Consider the following 18,512-nt stretch of genomic DNA (forward strand, 5'->3'; position numbering starts at 1 on the left):
TTGGTTCAATATCGAATTACCGCAACATCAAAATATCGATTTATAGAACTTGATGTTATCGGAAAGCAAAGATATATGGCAAACGCTGATAATTACCACCGACTTTGTGCTTACTTTACGACACCATTGTGTATATTAAACTACAACCAGGACAAAGGTTATCATCGAGAGTTGTTTTCCCTTATCAATGAAAGCGAAAGCAATGACGATGGACGGGGGGTGAACGCGAAAACAAATATGCAATCTAGCGCCCCGCGGAGTTTATCGTGGCGATTTATACTTTGAACCGCCAAACATGGAGAGAGCTATGAGATAAGGCATATCAGGGGAATTAGCAAACAGTAGCTATATACACATAAATGTTTGTGAAGAATAGGTGTAGGTGTCACACACACACACTCACTCTTTCAAAGGCATATAATTAATATGCAATAACAACATAGGGGCGCGCCAACGCCGCCCATTTCCCACACATGACAGAAAAGTCACTCCACCCACTCGCAGTAATCTTGGGAGTTGGCAACTTGCGTGACTTTGAGGAAAAGATAGGAGCTAAAAGGTCACAGACATGCCAAATACAGTCGGGATTCAATAAATCGAAACTAAACTTTTGCCATGATTAAAGCAAAGTGATTTGTTTTTTTGTTGCAGAACTTAAAAGAAATATAAAGACAAATCAAAAGGGTTAAAAAGATTACTGATTTTCCCTAACAAAGATTCACATTACGTAAGTGTCACTGTGTCTCGAATCAATATTAAAAACATGCCTTAATATTTTTTGTGCTTTATTGAGAATTTACTATACATTTACAAAAAAGTGTGTTAACATCCAAAGGTAATAGTCGTAATCATGTAATATTGTCACCGGAATTGCCGACATTTAAATGCCCTACGTTGGTTTTAAACTTAACGTTTTATATACACGCATCGTTCATTGTTCATTGTTTATCGTAAATTTTTAAACGTTCATCGTTCATCGATTCTTCATTCTATTATTCACTTTTAATCCTTGATCGTTCACCGATCTTTCTTTAGATGCCCGTGCTCTTATCTATACCGAGAACGTATTTGTTGTAGCCCTGATTGAGCTGCTCCAGCAGGATGAAGGTCAGCACAGTGTGTGGACCCAGGCGGCAGTAGTACGGGGTGAAACCCTTCCACAGGGCAAAGACTCCCTCCTGTCGAGCCACACGGAGCAGGACGTCGGCGGTGCCGCTGTATTCCGGCTTGCCGTCCACCATCTTCATGTTCTGAATACGGGTCTTGGCAATGTCCAGTGGCATCGATGTCATGGTGGTCAGCAGACCGCTCAACATGCTGGCGCAGAAGTGCAGCTTGATGCCCTCCTCCATCTGCAGGGGACCGTTGCGGAAGTAGGTCTTGAACTGCGAGTAACTGGCCAGCTGGGTCATGTTAACCACCATGGCACGGCCCACAGTGGGCAGACTGCCTCTCCACAGGGCGGTGAGGCCCTCCTCCTTGGTGATCCTGGTCAGAGCATTGGCCACATTCGTGTAATTCCTGCGTTCCGCCACCGGCAGACGACCATCGGAGGTCATGCGCACAAGTGCCACCTCTGCTGGCGTCCCGATGAAGGCACCGCAGGCGCCAGCAATCGTCCCCATGGCCATGCTGTCCGTGATGCCGGGGTTACGCTGGAATCGCTCCCTGAACAGATCGTTCAGGTACGTGTACACGCCCAGTCGGCCGGTGGTGTAGGTGGCCTGCCTCAGCAGTGCAGCTCCGATTCCCTGGTAGAGAGCCAGGGGTCCCTCCTTGCTCACAACGGTCTGGAAGCAGTGGAAGGAATTGCGGTACTCCTTCTTGCCACTGCCGGCTCCCGAGATTTGCATGCGGGTCTTCACCTGAAAAGGGGACAGGCTCGGCGCGTTAGTAGGTTGATATTTTAGAATGTTCATCTTGATGGGCTTACCAAATCCAGAGGCTGCACCACCATGGTGGCTCCCATGCCCGAGAGACCGCCGAAAAGGAATTTGATGGCATTGGAGGCCGTCGGTGCCTTTTTCGGCGCCTCCTGGACCTTTTTGTCACTCATTTTCCTTTATTTCTGGCTATGATTACACAACACGTAGTAAATGCTATGCTCGCTCTCTCGAGATTGCTTGCAATTTCCAGTTTTCGCTGGCCGGAAAAGCTCGGAAAAATCAACAGCAGCAGCCTCGGCAGAGGGGAATGTGGAGGAGGTGGAGCACCTTTCCGCGACTGTGGCACAATTAATAATGATGATTCTCTGCACCCGCACACGCACTTGGCCAACAGCTGATACGGGCTGGCTGGCTGGCTTTTCTTGGTATTTGTGGATGATTATTTCCTAGTTTTATTTTTTGCTCGGCGGCGCGTACGCGAATGTTGTTCAATGTCAAGCGCGTCACTGGCGAGAGAAAAACGCTTTTCCCGCCTTTCCCGCGGCTCTATTTTCGGCACTCGAGGCACGTGCTGCTTGGCTGCTATTTGGGTGCGTGGCCGCGGTATGTCCCGTCTTTTTATTGTTTTATTTATTTTCACTTGCAGTCCGAGAAATTATTGCAGCCAGCGGCAACAACACCAAAACACGTCTGGTTGTTAGTGGGCCACAGCTGATGACGTGTGCGGGCGAGAGAGCCAGAGAGCGGGTGAGAGCGAGAGCGGCGGCGCCAGCGAGAAGCAGGGTTGCCAGACGGGCGCAGTGTTGAACTATTAAGTTTTTTGGTGTTTTGTTTTGTTTAGTGTTTTTAAAGAATTGTATGGACAGAATAAATTTCAAACGAATGATTTTTAAAGGAATGCTTGTTAAGCCATAAGATTTTTATATCAAATAATGAGAATCAAATTTTTTTATTAATGAAAAATTTAAATGTTGGCTTTTAAATGCATTTATAAGATATTTTTATTTTGACTATTACATATTCCCTAATAAGTTCACTAGTCACCATCACCTGACAACCCTAGGCACTCTCTCATGCGGTCTAGCTTTCTCGCTCTCACCTTCGGTTCACTAAGAGACCAAAAAAACAGTGTTGCTAAACACCAAACAGCTGAGCGCCTTGACCGCACATTTAAATTTGCGATTGCAAAAAGAATTTGTTCGGTCAATTAGCATTTTCCGCCGTTTCTTTGTTTTTTGTTTACACAAATTATTCGCCCACACACAAAGTCACATTGGCAGCATTCACCAAATTTCTCACATATCGCAGAGAGACCTGCAGCGCATTAATAACACCTTTGAGTACAGACATACATAGGTAAATACATATGTTTTCCTTATCGTATTTGCTCGCTGCCTCTATTTGGAATCTGCTTATCGAAGCACTGCGAACAAATGTTTGCTGCGGTTTTATCGTAATTGCGCTAATTGACATTCTCATTTCAGTGAAATTCAATTTGTGACGGATACGTATTGGTTATAAACCGGCATGGATACTGCAGGTACAGTAAAAACTGTTTAAAAACATCATGGAGTAATATTTTACTGTAGAAATTTTGTTTTAAGAGTGGGGAAAGATAATAAGATACTTGGAATATCTTTCGAATTAAGTTTCGGTATTGTGTAAAAGCAAAAAGAGATAATTTTAGAAAGCTTGCAGTTTTCAATTGCATTCTTGTACATAAAAGATAATAGGAACATAATAGGATACTGGAATATCTTACGGATTCAGAATTTACGGAATTTAAAAATAACAAGAAAGTTCATTTTTGAGTTTTCAATTGCATCAGTGCACCGAATTTGAAAATCGATCACAACACATATGTACTTTTAAATGTTATAAACAAAAAAATAATATATAAGAAATATCTCTGTATCAACTTCCCTCATAGCCCATTTTCACTGTGCAAATCAAGTTTAATCAAGTGTTTAAATAAGCTGTAAAAATAAAATGTAATAAACTTGTTTTCGATTTTTGTATCTTCACCCCTTGGTTAATTGGCAAGGTAAACTCAGACCGATAAATACAGAGAATTTGATGCCAAAATTATGGGCACACGCCGGCGAGTTAAATCGTGCCTTTCTCCACCCGTTTGGCGTTCGACAACCTTCACAAGGCCGCGTGGAGGAGGCCCCAAAGACGCACCCGCGGATCCGTGAATTTTACCGAAAATGACAGATAATGACGATGGAGCTTGTCGCCGCACACAACATACATATTATCATTAAATCGCACTCGCAGTCGGTCCGGGATTCATCCATCCAGGCGCATTACGCGCATTCGTTCCGCTTTTCCACCCACCCAGGACTCCTCCCACTTGACGACCCTGGCACTCCCTTCATTCAATCAGAGGAGACTCAACAGATTGCCTGTCGTTTGCCTGCCATTGAAGCTGAAGCAATTCCAATTCAATTTTAGCAGCGACGACGATGACGATGAGTACGACGACAACGCCGGCTTCAAACGGGGATTTTCCCATTTTTTTTCTCTTTTTGTGTAAAAAAAAAGGTAGGGAGGAGGACGACCGAGCACATTGTAAGCAATCAGCAGAGGGCAGCAGCGCAGAGGGAAATCTCCAGCTGTCAGGCGGGGATGTAGATAAAAACTACCTACAGAACAGGACACTCCGCGTCCGCATACATACTCATGGCACGGCGGAGAGGCCCACCAGCCACGGTTAATATAATGTCCCCCATACTCACACTATCGGAAAGAAACTCACATACATAGGACAGATACAGGTGCGGTAAAAAAATTATAACGAAACACTTAAGGAATAAATAGAGTTAAAAAATTATATTTAAATAAGATTAAGATAAAGAGAATCTTGGAGGACGATCTATTTGAAGAAACTGTTTCCCAGAGCCAAGGAAATTGTATTTTAAAACTATTTACAATTTGTAAATATCAATAATAATAATTGATAATTTAGTTGGAAATATTTTCTGAATAAAAAGATTTCTAGTTGATAAATAATTTTCATATGACTTCGGCAAAGGGATGGTAGAAAATCGACATTATATTATTAACGCTAATATTATCTGTTTGATAGATCGGACCAAAGTAATCGGAAAAACAGACAAAAATATTTTAACTTTGAATCTTAGTGTTTAAGACTTTTCCTTAATATATATTTCCCCAATATACATATATATTAGAAAAGTAATATTACTTTCTAGTGCTATAATTCTGACCCAAACTGTGTAGATACAATCAACCGGTGTGAAGGACATCGTAAGTGAAATTGAACGGTTCAACTTACGTAAGGAGAAAGCGGCGCCCAGGCATGTAAACTATGTGGTTTCGATTGTAACAATCATATAGCGACTGTCGCTTTTAATTTTAAATACTTCAGATTTCATTATTTTCCATTCCAAAAGTAATAAAAAATGTTTCCACTTGCCGTTATTCAGAAAGCTGAAATGAAAACAAATAAAATAAAATATGATTTTAATAGAAAATAAAAGGAAAATAAAAGGATAATTAAAATAACAATTAGTACTTAAATTGCTTAAAACTAAGTGAAGGAGTCATTTCCGGCCCTATAAATTATATATATTCTTGATCAGCATCAAAAGCTGAGTCGATCTAACCATCTTTGACAAGAAAAAAAATTTACAAATTTTTTCACATCTTTATCATCATTAATTTTACATCTGTAAATTTTTACAAATTGTCAAAAAATTTTAATTTTAGAAATTTTTAATTGGGTATGCAGATTTATTAAACTACTAAAAACTAGCATAGGACAGCTTTCCGAATTAAAATTAATGCATTTTTGACTAAGTTATGAAATTATTAAATTTTGATTTTTAGAACAAATTTTCATATAAAATATAGATAATGATTGGGTCAAAGAATGGTAATATACTCGAAACTTGTAACTCTGCCAGGAGGCATTTCCGACCCTATAAAGCATATATATTCTTGCATTGCATTTTTGGCTTTTTTATATTGTTATTTAAATAAAAAATGGTCATATAAAAATATCAAATTTTAAGCTTAGTTATGATCCATTTTTGACATGACCCATTAACTCAATTATGAACTGTAACGGTTTATAAACTTCGGCTACCCGAATGTAGTTTCCTTTCTGTTATTTTATATAATATAATAAATAAGGTGTTATATTTAATAGTTTCCACTACAAATGTACCATAAATACGCAAGCAAACACATTAAATAAAATTATTATCGATTAAAATATGAGTTTTTGGAAAAACTTGCTCTTGAAAACCCAAGAAGAACCCTCTTTCCACCATTTTCCCCACTTGGTAGCTGTTCTTTCAGGGAATCTTCGAGTCGCTCGTTTCCGCAAGTGCACTCAATGCGATGGCTTGCCAGGTGCTCTGGCTCTGAATCTGGATATGGATATGGATATGGATGTGGATGTGGATGGGGATATGACTGTGGCTGTGGTTTCTAATATGTATGTATGTGAGGCTGGATGAGTTTCTCGACTCAAGACCTCGGAACTCGTTCTGGGCCAATCAATAAAATTTCACGGCGCAGTAATCAAAGCATGTGACATTAGCGTAAAGTTGAATGAGTCCATGGCCCCGGGAGCTGGGTTAAGCTTTTGTGTGGGTGTGTGGGGATAGGATGGTTCCATATAGTATAATAACCCCTCCTCCTTACATCACCTCTGCCCCTTTAATATTTCCTGGGGGTAGAATCAACAGTTTGCCGCCTGCTAATTTTAAACGAGAAAAGGAAAGGGAACGAGGGTCGCCAGCGAAGTTCACCTGCAACTTTGGTGAACATTTATTTTTGTGCAGCGCGTTTAGTGATGCGTTAGGGTAAACATGGGGTTCCTTTTTTCCCCCTTGTGCGTGGGAGTGTGTTTCGGTGCACAGGGAAAAAAAGATACTGTCATAACTCTGAAGATATAACTAAAGATAGCTAAAAACTTAATTAAGACCATTGAACAAGAGAACCCTTAAATGTAACACTGATCTCTATGACACAATAGTAGACTTCTGATCTGATTTTCTAAATCTAAATCTAAATATTTAAAGAATCGATCTATTCGAAAATCATTTTGAGCTAGATACAATTTATTCACATAATAATAAATCATTTCAACATATTTTTCCCCTTCTGTAAAACTTTCTACCTAGCTTCACTATACTGAGCCCCGTCAATTTTTTGTATATTTTTTTGCAGCGACTAAAGTTGGACTGCAAATCGAGTGGAAGGATTCAATGCGTTGGGAAAACGAAAATAAGTTAGGACCCTCCTTCGGCTCCTACTCCCCTTTGAACTTGCCTCTGCTGTCTGCCTTCAAATTTATTCTTGGCTCCGGTTTGAATAAATAGGAATCCTTGAAGTTCAGACAAAGGTCGCACTCCTTAGAAGGTATTCAGCGATTTGTGTCACTGCCAAAAAGGCGAAATGCGAAATGAGAAATGCGCCTGCAACTGCAAAATGGCCAAAAAGGAAACGCCCTGGCGCGTGTTGGAAATCCGAATGCGGAAATCAAACAATTGGAAGCCGGCTGACTCTAAGTCCGGTGGCCAGAGCACTTGGCTTCCAAAGAAATTAAATGGAATCGCAAATGGAAGAAGCTGAATCTTTGGGTTCCTGCTAAGTTTGAATTTACTTAAATAAGTGTTTCTAAGAATCAAAGCAAAGTAAAAAGTAGTCAGCTGCATTGGTAATGACAATTAATGAATTTTTTCTTTAAATTTCAGTAGATATATAAATGTGGGATCCGGTAGTGTTGGTAGGGTGGCTAAAGTTACCAGAAGCGGACTCACATACTAAGTCTCTGATTCCCTTCGATAGAATATACTGAAAGGGAGTAATCGATTGCAGATAAGTCTGGCATCTCCTCGCAAAGGCATTCGCCGCCAGAATCTCGTTTTGCTCGGACGTTCTAAATTAAGATAACCACGTTTTGTTAAATTAAGATTGAATTAAGTTACAAGTTACCAGTTAAATGTATTAAACAATATCATTAAATCAAAGCCGGTGTTACAACTTTCTAAAAGAGGACACTGCATAAATTATATGCATCTCCTCTTTTATCTTATTTAAAATTCAAAAGTATTTCTATAAATTGTACAAAGTATACACACAACTCATAGCATATGAGCTCATCTGTTCTGCAGAGTAACCAACTTATCCTGCGACTTTTCCTTCGTCCTCTCACATTTTTATCTGCTGACTGTCGCTTAAATTAGAGCAGCATTCAGAGATCCTCCGCCATTCAGTAATGAAATCCGCTTTAGAAATTCATGTGGGGATAAAGCCGGAACCAGCTCAACAAAAAAAAAGAGAAGGAAACGATGTCCTCGAGTGGAAAGTTGAAATTGCTTCGAACCAAACAAAAAAACCGAGGGTTAACCGAGGGTGTCCTTTGGCTATTTGCAATATGCAAAATGCGACAAAATAGTTTGGAACCGGGACAACCACAGCCACGCCCATCCAGTTCGCTGGCTGCCTTGGCTGCGTAAATAAACATTTAACTTTCTATTAGAATTTGCATTCTGCAAAGGCAGTGGGTTTGGAGGAGGAAGAGAAGCTCGACAGGATTACCGCGACCGCAGCCAATTTCCAGGCGGAGAGAGAGTGAGATTGAGGAGGGTGAGGCGGCCAAATCTGATTGTGGACTAAACATGCTAATGGCATTATAATTATCCCCAGGGAACGCCACGCCACGGCACCTGCCCCGTCGATTCGCGATTCGCGAATTGCCAACTTTTTTTGCCCCACTTAAAGCGAAGCTAAATTGCATTGCGGTTGCAGGACGACTAAAGGACTACAGGACCAGCAGTAAGCAGTAGTCCATCGACCGGGAGCCCTCTGACATTAGCGTATAATCAGCATTAATGTGGCGGGTGCGGAAGATGCTCCTCCTACCAAGAGCCATTGTGCTCCTCTGTTTTTCTGTTTACTCCCAGCATGGGGATTATATCCGCATCAGCTCAATGAAAAATTATATGCGTGCTATGTGCATGGTTGTGGGTAGTGGGTAGTGGGAGCTGGACTAAAAGGGACCTCAATAAGGACCGCTGGGATAACGTCCTTTTGTGCTGCTGGCGGTCCTTGGGCGACATTGAAATTAGTTTGCATTATTGGAGAACAAGCGGTGACAGTTAATTGTTCTTGCCTAGGGATTTCTCATTCTAAGCGAGTGGAGTAGAGTAAACAGGAAGTTGTAGAAAAATAATATTGCAAGAGAAAATATCACAAGAAAACAGAGGACAATCTACAAGGAAACCTTGAGCAATTTATGCATTTTCTTTGTAAATAATATTTTTGTTAAATCGTTATATTTCTGCTTGTGTACTTCTAATGGCTTTCACTGCTAGAGGTAGGTCCTCGCTCATGATTACCTTAAGGAGCAGGATGAAAAAAAATCTCTCAGCGGTAAGCGCAGAAAAATATGTTCATACGCCCCATTGTCCACATTACGTATACGTCGTGTATGTCGGTGGCCCGCCCGCTGATTAAGTACAGAAAATTTATGGCCACTCTTTGTCCGCATTTTTGTTGTTTTGTTGTTCGCGTGTCAACCTTTTTGGCCATATAAATTAAAAGCAGCTCAAGTCTCGGCCTCAAACAGCTAAGCCACTTCTTGGCTAAAATGTCTGTGGCTTCGGCTTCAACCTCAGCCAGAGTAACTAAAGTCGGAGGCCCCGGCATCATTGTCAGACTGAGAGAGATAAAAACTTGAAATCTGCTGCGGGTGCAACTTTGGCCTATATAAATGCGGCCACCGAAAGAAACCACTTTCAACTGCTCCGAACTGAGGCACTCTGGCCTCAGCTTTACTCTGCCCACAAAAAGAACAAACAACAATGCAGGGCAACACGACGAAGAACAAACAAACCGGGGAAAAACAAAAAACAACTTGGCTACCATTTCCCCATTTTCCTTTTTCTCGACCGAGAAAGTCAGGGGCAAAGGCAGCATGCCAGGCATAGTTTAGGCTACAAAATTTATGGTGTTAATTCCAAGTGTGTGTGTGTGCGAGTGCGTGTGAGTGTGTGTGTGTGTGTGTGTAGGGTCCTAAGTGTGTGTTTGAGTGTCTCAATTCGGCAGCCCACTTTGCACCAGGAAATGGGTGGCAGGAGAAGCCATAAGCTCCTTGCAAATCCGAAATGTCTTCTCACATGGCGGTAAGAAAGCGAGAATCCCTCAAGACAAAATATGAAATGCTCTTTAAGAAGAAGAAAAATTTAATTTAAGAAGGAGAAAAATTTAATTTAACAATAAAAAGTTAATTTAAGATTTAAAGGGTAGAGTTAGATAAAATAGTTGGTACTTTAACAGTGTTTCCTTATTTGTATTTAATTCGCTAAGAATTTCTAAGGAAGTTTTTTTTGTGAAAACATATTGACATGATAATCCTTGAAATTGATTGAAGGCTTTCCAAATTAAGTTAAGTCCTCTGTTTTAAAAAAAAACACAATGCTCTGGTTTAATCCTCACAAGTAGACACAAATATTACAGACTTCCTGAGTATATAAATGATGACACAAGCTAATCCATCATAAGGCCGCATGCATCAAAGGCGACCTTGGCCACAAATGTATCAGACCCTCGTTGCCCCCCAAGGGTATGAGTCTCTGTTTTTACTCCCCTCTCTCTACCCGGCCATATTTTCTTACATTTTTCCGGCTTTAAGGAAAAGCGCCAGAGGGTCTGGTACAGGATGTACAGGGCCTACAGGACACGTGGTTGTCGTCGCAGTCATTGGTGATTTATTGTTTCGAAAGTTTTTCCTGGGCCGGCAGTCGTTGAAATGGCATAAAACTTTATTGAAATCCAAGCCACATCCGCCTCATCGGGAGCGCATCAATCAGGGCCCAGTAACATATGTCGACGGATTGGTTGAATGCCACGCCCACTGCGCCAACTACTGCCACTACTGCTGCCAACTCATAAAAGGCCCAAATGGAAAATTGACTTTGAGACACATAAATTAGACTGGAGAGCCAGAGGAAAAGGATCCCTTAATGAAGTTGGTGCAGTACAAAAAATACAGAGAAAAATCTGCTGGCTCTTAAAGTTAAATGCCTGGAGAGGCGGGTGGGGGGTCATCAGGGGCTTGGGGTCAGGGGTCGCAGGTCGGGTGAAGCCAAGCGCAGCTGCAAACAATGGCATTTTAAAAGCTCAGGGCAGGGCAGACCGAGAGCTCCTGCTCTTCTCCTGCACGACCTCAAAGTCACAGACAGACACAGGACGGGGCAGGAAAAAAATCCAAAGGGAGCTTATTGCACACGGAAAATATTTCGATTTATAAAATAAAAACCTCGTATTGCTAATATAATTTATAGGAAACTCTTGTGACACATTTTAACTGATATTTTTCGCACATTACATATATTATTATTTCACAATTATATATTATATTATAAATTAAGTCTTCTCTCAGTGCACATACCGAGTTAAACGCGAACGACAAACAAAACCTTTAAAGACAAACAAGGCAGCACGACGACTACAACCACGACAGTGGCACACATGGCGTATGCGTAATAACATTTTGCGTTACATTTGCTTTTTATTGCATACCGCAAGGCGGATGCCAACCCTCACTGCCCGCTAGGCAGCTCTCCTTTGTGTCGTCCTGCGGCCGCCTTCATTTCCGTGCCATGAGGCACGGTAAATGTAAATGTCATACGGCTAATGCGAAAACTTTAAACTGCCTAAACAAATGACGGGAAGACCCGGAGGCGGCCCCTCCTCCTAGTCCTCGAAATAAAAAGACAAAAACAAAAAAAAAATAATACGAAACTTTGCCAAATTTGTCGCGTCATCCGGGCATTATCGCACATAATAATTGCCAGTGAAGGGACTAATGAATGACAGCACTTGTCAAGGACTCAAGCGGGTCCCAGAGGTTGTTTTGGAAAAAAAGGACTCCAAATACGGGATTTTATTTAGCAAAGGTAAGTGGTACCCTTGCGGGGTATTCAAATTTCAGTCAGAAGCTTGAAACGTAGTGGAAGAAATCGTTTCCGACCCCATAAATCATATATATTCTTGATCAGCATGAAAAGCCGGATCGATCTAGCCATCTCCGGCAGGTACAAAAATTTTACAATTTTTTCACATTTTTGTAATCATTAATTTTACTTCTGTAAAACTTTAAAAATTGTCAAAAAATTTATTTTTTTCAAACTTTAAATTGGGTATGTAGATTTATTAAACTACTAAAAACTAACACGGGAAAGCTTTCCGAATTAAAATTAATGCATTTTTGGCTTAGTTATGAGATTTTGAAACTTTGATTTGTAGAGCAAATTTTCATATAAAATATAAATAAATATCCGCTTAAAAAATGGTATTATATTTGAAGTCAGAAGCTTATAACGCAGCCAGGAGTCATTTCCAACCGTACAAATCATATATATTCTTGATCAGCATGAAAAGCCGGATTGATCTAGCCATCTTCCGGAGAAAATTTTTTTTTTTTATTTTTTTACATTTTTATAGTCATTAATTTTACGTCTGTAAAATTTTTAAAAATTTGCAAAAATTTAATATTCTTGAATCGTTACATTGGGTTTGCAGATTTATAAAACAATAAAAAACTAATATAATACCACTTTCCGATTTAAAATGCATTTTTGGCTTAGTTATGAGATTTTTAAACTTTGTTTTGTAGAACAAATATTCATAAAAAATATATATATCCTTGTAGTGAGAAGCTTGTAACGTTGTCAGGAATCATTTCCGGCCCTATAAATCATATATATTTTTGATCAGCATCAGCTGAATCAATCTAGACACATAAATTAATATTTATAAATAATAGTTTCCGCAGCAGCAGTAGTAGTTTTTACTTAAAGCTTATGTTATTTTTATTATAAAACATAAGCGTTATCTTTATCTCTCTTCCAATTTAACTATCAATTGATTTACGAAACTTTTTCAAGTTATCAGAACCAACTTCTTACGCTGTGGTCAAATTATGGGAAGTTTAACGATAAATTTGATTCTGAGAGCAGGTAAAGTGGGCAACAAAACTTCGGTTGTACTTCAAAACTGGTAAAAGGCTGGTCAGCCTGTCGAAAGAGTCCTGCGAAAGGCGAATCAAACTGACGAATGTCTGGCAAAAGCACATACACAGCCATCGGCAGCGTGTAATTGGGATGGCAAAGTGGCTGCGAGACTTGGGTACTGGCACTGGCAAAAAAGGAGCAGCAAATTGTGTCATTTTCCGTTTATCTGTATCTGCAAGTTTGTGCCGCTCAAACTGCCATTGAATAAAACGGGGATTCGGGCTGTGAGACTGTGAGGCATCCGAAGGATCCTGAGTGTGGAGAGGAGATGCCAGTGAAACGGAAGCCGCGATTAAATACAAATAAGGCATTAAGTGCAAAGGCGCTGAGGCGCATAATACAAATTGCGTCGATTGGGAGGGAGGGAAACCCCCGCTGATTGGGGTACCGGGGAAGTGCCGGGGAAGTTTGTCTGGATCCTTGAGTCCTTGCCGGCAGTTACACTCGAAGCGTGAGAAAACAGCGGAACGAAACTATGTTGTGTCTGTCAACTACAGACTTGTGACATCTTTAAGATTCAATTTCCATTAAAGTTGGACTTTGGGAGAATAAATAAGTTTGTTATTCACTTAAATATTGTTAATGCTTACAATATTTTCTATAAGATATTGAGAAGATACTTCTGTACTTTGAGGTATAAAGTATAAATACTTTAATACTAACTTTATTAGGCAGAGTTCTTTTAATAAACTTTTATCTATACATCTCTGCAGAAGTTTGTTTAAAGGAACTTTGCTTGTGATATATCTATACAAATGTAATATTTAAGATTATACTCGATTTAAGGACTCCAATTCTTGGGTCAGGGAATATAGCAGTCAGCTTTAGGTTGTTGACATTTTTTATTCATTTCTGCTTTGCCTTTGCCAATTTATGCTCGGCAATTGCTCAGCCCATAAGTAGGCAACGAACGAGGAGAAGCGACTTTCATTCGCATCTCCCATCGGCAGGACTCTGGCCAGGATGTGGTGGGGGGCGGACAAAGACCATTACACTGCGGCTGGACGCGCTTGGTGGGGCAAGGACCTACTTCTAGGACAAAACCCAGGAGGGAGGACTGGCAATTGAAAGTGGTCTGGAAAGCTGGGCTTTAAAAATTTATGAATGTGTTTGAATGCGTGCGCCTGGTATCCTGTCAGGATGAGGGGTAGCACCATCATCCAAGGCCGAGTCAATGGATGCAAGTATGCCAATTTATATTTAGCCCCGGCTTCTCATCCACAGACAAGCGCCCTTCTCTGGTTCACTATGATGTTCAGTTTATATATGTATATATATAGATATAGATATATTCATTCTTCAGCCAGCTCTCGGCCAGCTGCACAATTTCGCGGTTCATTTAATATTTTTTCGTGTTGTTTACCTGGCCAGGCCCGCTCGCTGGCTCGTCCAGTGGCATTGGCGTTAGCATTGGCATTAGTATTAGTATTGGTATTAGTCTCGGCATTAGCTCCGCCATTAGCCGCCTCGCCGCGGGCTCTTTGAAGCTAACGAGCTGCCATGGCAATTACAGGCAGGGGGAGATGAAGGGAGCTGGCAGACGCTGGGTCCTTCGAGTCCTGCCCTCCAGCCAGGTCTCCTCCAGTTCACCGTTCACCGTTTTCCTTTTCCATTTATATTTTATTTGCAAGAATTGTTAGCTGCCGAAACAGAAAAAACCGTTGCGCCAAGTCATCACAATATGAATAAGTCAACGTTCGGTTCGAGCGTTGGCTTCAAATTGCCTTTGTCAAGGGTAGTGAGAAAAAATTCGGTTATATTATATATATCCCCTGAATAGATTAGGATAGAATATTAAATAATTCGATAAAATATTTAACCACCTTTTAAAATAATTAAAACGGTCTTAAAGGCTCCTAAAAGGAATACAATGAAGCCTCATTTCTCATATTACTCATACGCCTGGTCTATCCAATGTCATTTTAAAAGGAAATACCTCATTACTATTTATAAATTTAATTTTAATATAAACTTCTACCTAATAAATGATAAAAATTCACATAAAACTATAGAACAGTTATTACATTAAAATCTAATAATAATAACTTAATTCATTTCATTCGAAATCTTTGTTCTTTCATTGTTTCTTTTGCTATTTCTCTAATGTAAAATGCAAACATTTATTTTAAAATTTCAGTTATTCAGATCAGAAATTTCAGATCTTCATTTTTCTCATAAAATATATGTACTTCTTTCCGCTCAGTGTACTTGTGTAAATGTATGAGTGTGTGTTTATGTAGTTGGTAGGTGTCAAGCACCTGAACTGAACTGAACTGAACTGAGCGCGGCTCAACTGAATTCAACTCGAACTGAACTTGAATCGAATCGAATTGAATCGAAACTGAACAGGAATAACGCGGTATAGCCCTGCTGTCAATAATGTGTATGCATTCCGGGTGTGTGTGTGAGGATTCAACAGGGCGTGCAGTTCCAATTAAATCCAAGCATTCAATTACTGAAAAGGCGACAAATGCACACAGCCACCGGCACCTCCGCATAAAGCATTTCTTTTATTTATTTATTTTTTATATGTTTCCTTTTTTTTGCATTTCGACGATGAGAGCATCGAATTCACACATTCACACAAAACTTTTCCTATCAACGAGGGAAAAAGCCAAACCCAAAAAGTGGAAAATTGGCGTAACTTTACAAACAAACAGATTCTCAAATCAAAAGGTTTTCGATCAGATTTTTGAGAACTTATTTGCTTTAACCAAGGTTTAATGTCTCAATTTTAAAAACAAATCGCCTGGGAGGTAATGAAATCTCTTTTAATTTTCCAACTTATTAAAAACCTTCCTTATTGACCTATATAATATATAAATCAGACAAACTTAATGGTAAACAACTGGCACACCTGGCCAAAACTAGTTTCCTCGGCCAAAAAACATTCCATTTTCTCGTTTTGAATTGATTAAAACTGACAGCCGCGAGTTCAGCGAGAATCGGAATCAAATCGAATCCACAGGCTGGGAAACAATGCTTAGGCAAAAATATATATATATATCCTGCCAGGGGTTTCCTTTTTTATGTCCCTGTTGTTGTTTGGATGCCAAACTGTACAAGGTCCATATGCGGATGTTTTTTCCACTTTCACAGCAGAAGCGGAAAACTTGCGATGCGATGAGTTGAGTGGCAGCGGGAAAACAATTTTACAGGCTGCATGGAAACGGGGACATGGGGATTGAATGGGTGTGGGGAGAGAGAGGGAAAGGGGGAAGGATATAGAGTCCTGTCTAAACAGATTTCCTGTCCATCCTCATTCCTGAATATTAAATATTTGAAATACTTTCAAGGATTTTAGCAGGAACTAAATAAAGTGCAGTTGTTCGCAACTTTAATGCAATAGCTAGAGATTCAAGTTTGTTGAAAATTAATTGAAAGATTCATTAATAAAACAAAATAAAGATATAGATAGAATTAAGAATACTATTAAAAACTATATCCAGAATTTGACAGGAATTTATGTTCTTAAATAAAAGAGGAAGGAAAAAGTATCAGTAGTTTTATAAAACATTTACTCTTATGTAATACCCTGCAACCGTATAATAAACAATCTAAATGCTAAATTCATTCAGAAATATGAAATATTAATTCTTATGTAACATTATGCTTCCTAACCAATATTAAAGTTCAATGCTGGAATGGGAATCGCATTTATCACCGTACTTAAATCTACTGTACTCCACTTTTCCTCCAATATCACGATGGTGTGCTCCTTGTTCCTCTCCAGAAAGGACTTTGACCAATCGCCCTTCAGGCAGCCATCATCGCAGTTGCAGCCGAAGGGATTGCAGGGACCTTGGCCACACCAGGTGCCCACCAATCCGGCTCCATTGGCGCAGATGGTAATGGAGCACCTGTCCGAGCCATGTCCTCCAACGGCGCCGCAGGATGCGTCCTTAACCTTGAAGGTCAAGTCCAAGGATGAAGTGCAGCAGTCGCCGTTGACGCTGGCACTCAGCCAGCAGATCGCGATAACCAGAGAAGAATGAATGAATGAGGAATTCATCTTGAAGAGGCTACGGATGTAACTGTCAATCTTCTCCATAAAAACTCGGCTATTTATGGCAGCTTTTGTTTACTTTATCACTTAACAGAGGGATTTTTTAAGCATACTTGTTGAACGTTAAGCATTAAGTCAATAGGTACGAAAGGTAAGGGTATCTTAAGGTAATTGACTCACAAACATTGACGTTAATGTAAAGAGTACTTTGACCCAATGTATGTTTTTCTCTGAATTTAAGTATAGAGCATATATTTAAAAGTAAACTTTCAGCTAAGGTATTTATTCATATTATTCATATTATTCTGATGAATATATTAGCCATTTTTATACACCAATCCAACTGGTTATCCATATATTTATTCAAAGACTGTATGAGCTTGTATGAAACATTACATGATTAATCTTTAGCTCTTCCTTATCACTTAACACCTGCTTTAGATGATAATGAGCAATAAGATTTTGGTTCAAGTTTAATGACCGCATCCGTATCTGCTATCTAGTAAAGAGACCTGTCTGTAAATGATGATAATCCCCTCCTTAATTTATTAGTTATTCAATTTCCTATCGCTTTACTTTGTAAGCTGCTTTTGATTTATGTTTTAACAATATCATCCTTTATCTCTTACAAAATAAGAACGCAAGTCGAGGTCAGAAAGTCATAGAAATCAGGGAACAGAGTATTGAAATGTCTCATATTGTTAATAACTTTCCAAATAAGAGAATAATCACAACAATAGAAGGAGCAAGTGAAGATCTATAATAATGTCGGATTAATGTCTATAATAATGTCTGATAACGAACACATTTATATATAATAACTGATAACACACATTTTCCACATTTATTTTATTTAAATTTACTTATGGTTTCTTTTTACAAAACTGATCAAATTTGGCGGGTAAAATCCATCGAAATATCACTTAGTCCCAGGACTATTTAGGTTCGTAGTGCCAGAACGTGTCCCTTACTGAAATGTAATATTCATTGTTTTTAGCAAGAAAGTCCTTGGCCCAACGTCCTCGAAGGCAACCGTCGACGCAATCACATCCGTCTGAATTGCAGGTTCCATTGCCGCAATGACTACCCATCATCACCTCTCCGTTGGCGCAAATGGTGATCGTACAGGATTTATTGTCTTGTCTGCCACCAACAGCTCCGCAGCCCACGTTAATGATTTGGTAATTAAGAGTTGCCTTGGTGTTGCAACACTCGGAATTAACGACTCCGATTAGGGTGAGCCAAGTGGCAGCAGCAATGATCAGTGGAGCGATTATGAAGTATCGCATCTTGCAATGTTTTCGCTAAAACTGATCCATTTTCAACGACTTTTGGTATATATAGGAGGTCGGAATACCGCAGGGGAATCCCCTGCAAAACTGAGGTTATCAAAAGTAGCCTTTCAATGAGAGCGTTTTATTTTAGCATGTCTTATCGCTATATATATTCAGCGAATCTCTCATTAAGACAAAATACAAAAGTCCAGAGAATATTACGTTCATTATTGAATTGTATTTTAATTCAAGAAACATGGGTTACATCATGTTCCTTAATTTCTTGTTT

The 18,512-nt window shown here is 39.7% G+C and overlaps 2 protein-coding genes, 1 long non-coding RNA gene and 2 pseudogenes across 3 annotated transcripts in view; 1 reads left to right on the forward strand and 4 right to left on the reverse strand.

The window, feature by feature from the left end:
• Positions 1–768: 768 nt before the first annotated feature.
• LOC110186322 (mitochondrial 2-oxoglutarate/malate carrier protein) lies at positions 769–2,752 on the reverse strand. The gene is made up of 2 exons (XM_020955461.2): positions 1,934–2,752; positions 769–1,865 (listed from the first exon to the last, which is right to left on the reverse strand). The coding sequence occupies exons 1-2, from the start codon at positions 2,054–2,056 to the stop codon at positions 1,032–1,034; spliced, it is 957 nt and encodes a 318-aa protein (XP_020811120.2). The 5' UTR covers positions 2,057–2,752; the 3' UTR covers positions 769–1,031.
• Positions 2,753–3,369: 617 nt separating this feature from the next.
• On the forward strand, positions 3,370–6,129 carry LOC147642549 (uncharacterized). The gene is made up of 2 exons (XR_015273271.1): positions 3,370–3,426; positions 3,931–6,129. It is a non-coding gene; the product is annotated as an uncharacterized LOC147642549 (long non-coding RNA).
• Positions 5,227–18,512, reverse strand: part of alph (protein phosphatase alphabet) — a 35,404-nt gene continuing 22,118 nt past the window's right edge. The window contains exon 6 of the mRNA XM_020955456.2: positions 5,227–5,342. The gene's annotated coding sequence lies outside the window, so the exon portion shown is untranslated. The remainder of the gene's footprint in view (positions 5,343–18,512) is intronic.
• LOC110186348 (protein Diedel pseudogene) lies at positions 16,560–16,955 on the reverse strand (annotated as a pseudogene).
• LOC110186324 (protein Diedel pseudogene) lies at positions 17,885–18,238 on the reverse strand (annotated as a pseudogene).

This window comes from Drosophila serrata, unplaced genomic scaffold, assembly GCF_035046125.1.
Source record: "Drosophila serrata isolate PLE 108 unplaced genomic scaffold, ASM3504612v1 contig_382, whole genome shotgun sequence".
Taxonomy (NCBI): domain Eukaryota; kingdom Metazoa; phylum Arthropoda; class Insecta; order Diptera; family Drosophilidae; genus Drosophila; species Drosophila serrata.

Coding starts and splice junctions, on each gene's coding strand:
- LOC110186322 (XM_020955461.2), bottom strand. CDS start 2,056: ATGAGTGACAAAAAGGTCCAGGAGGCGCCGAAAAAGGCACCGACGGCC. Junction 1,866..1,933: donor TGGTGCAGCCTCTGGATTTG/GTAAGCCCATCA, acceptor TCCCCTTTTCAG/GTGAAGACCCGCATGCAAAT.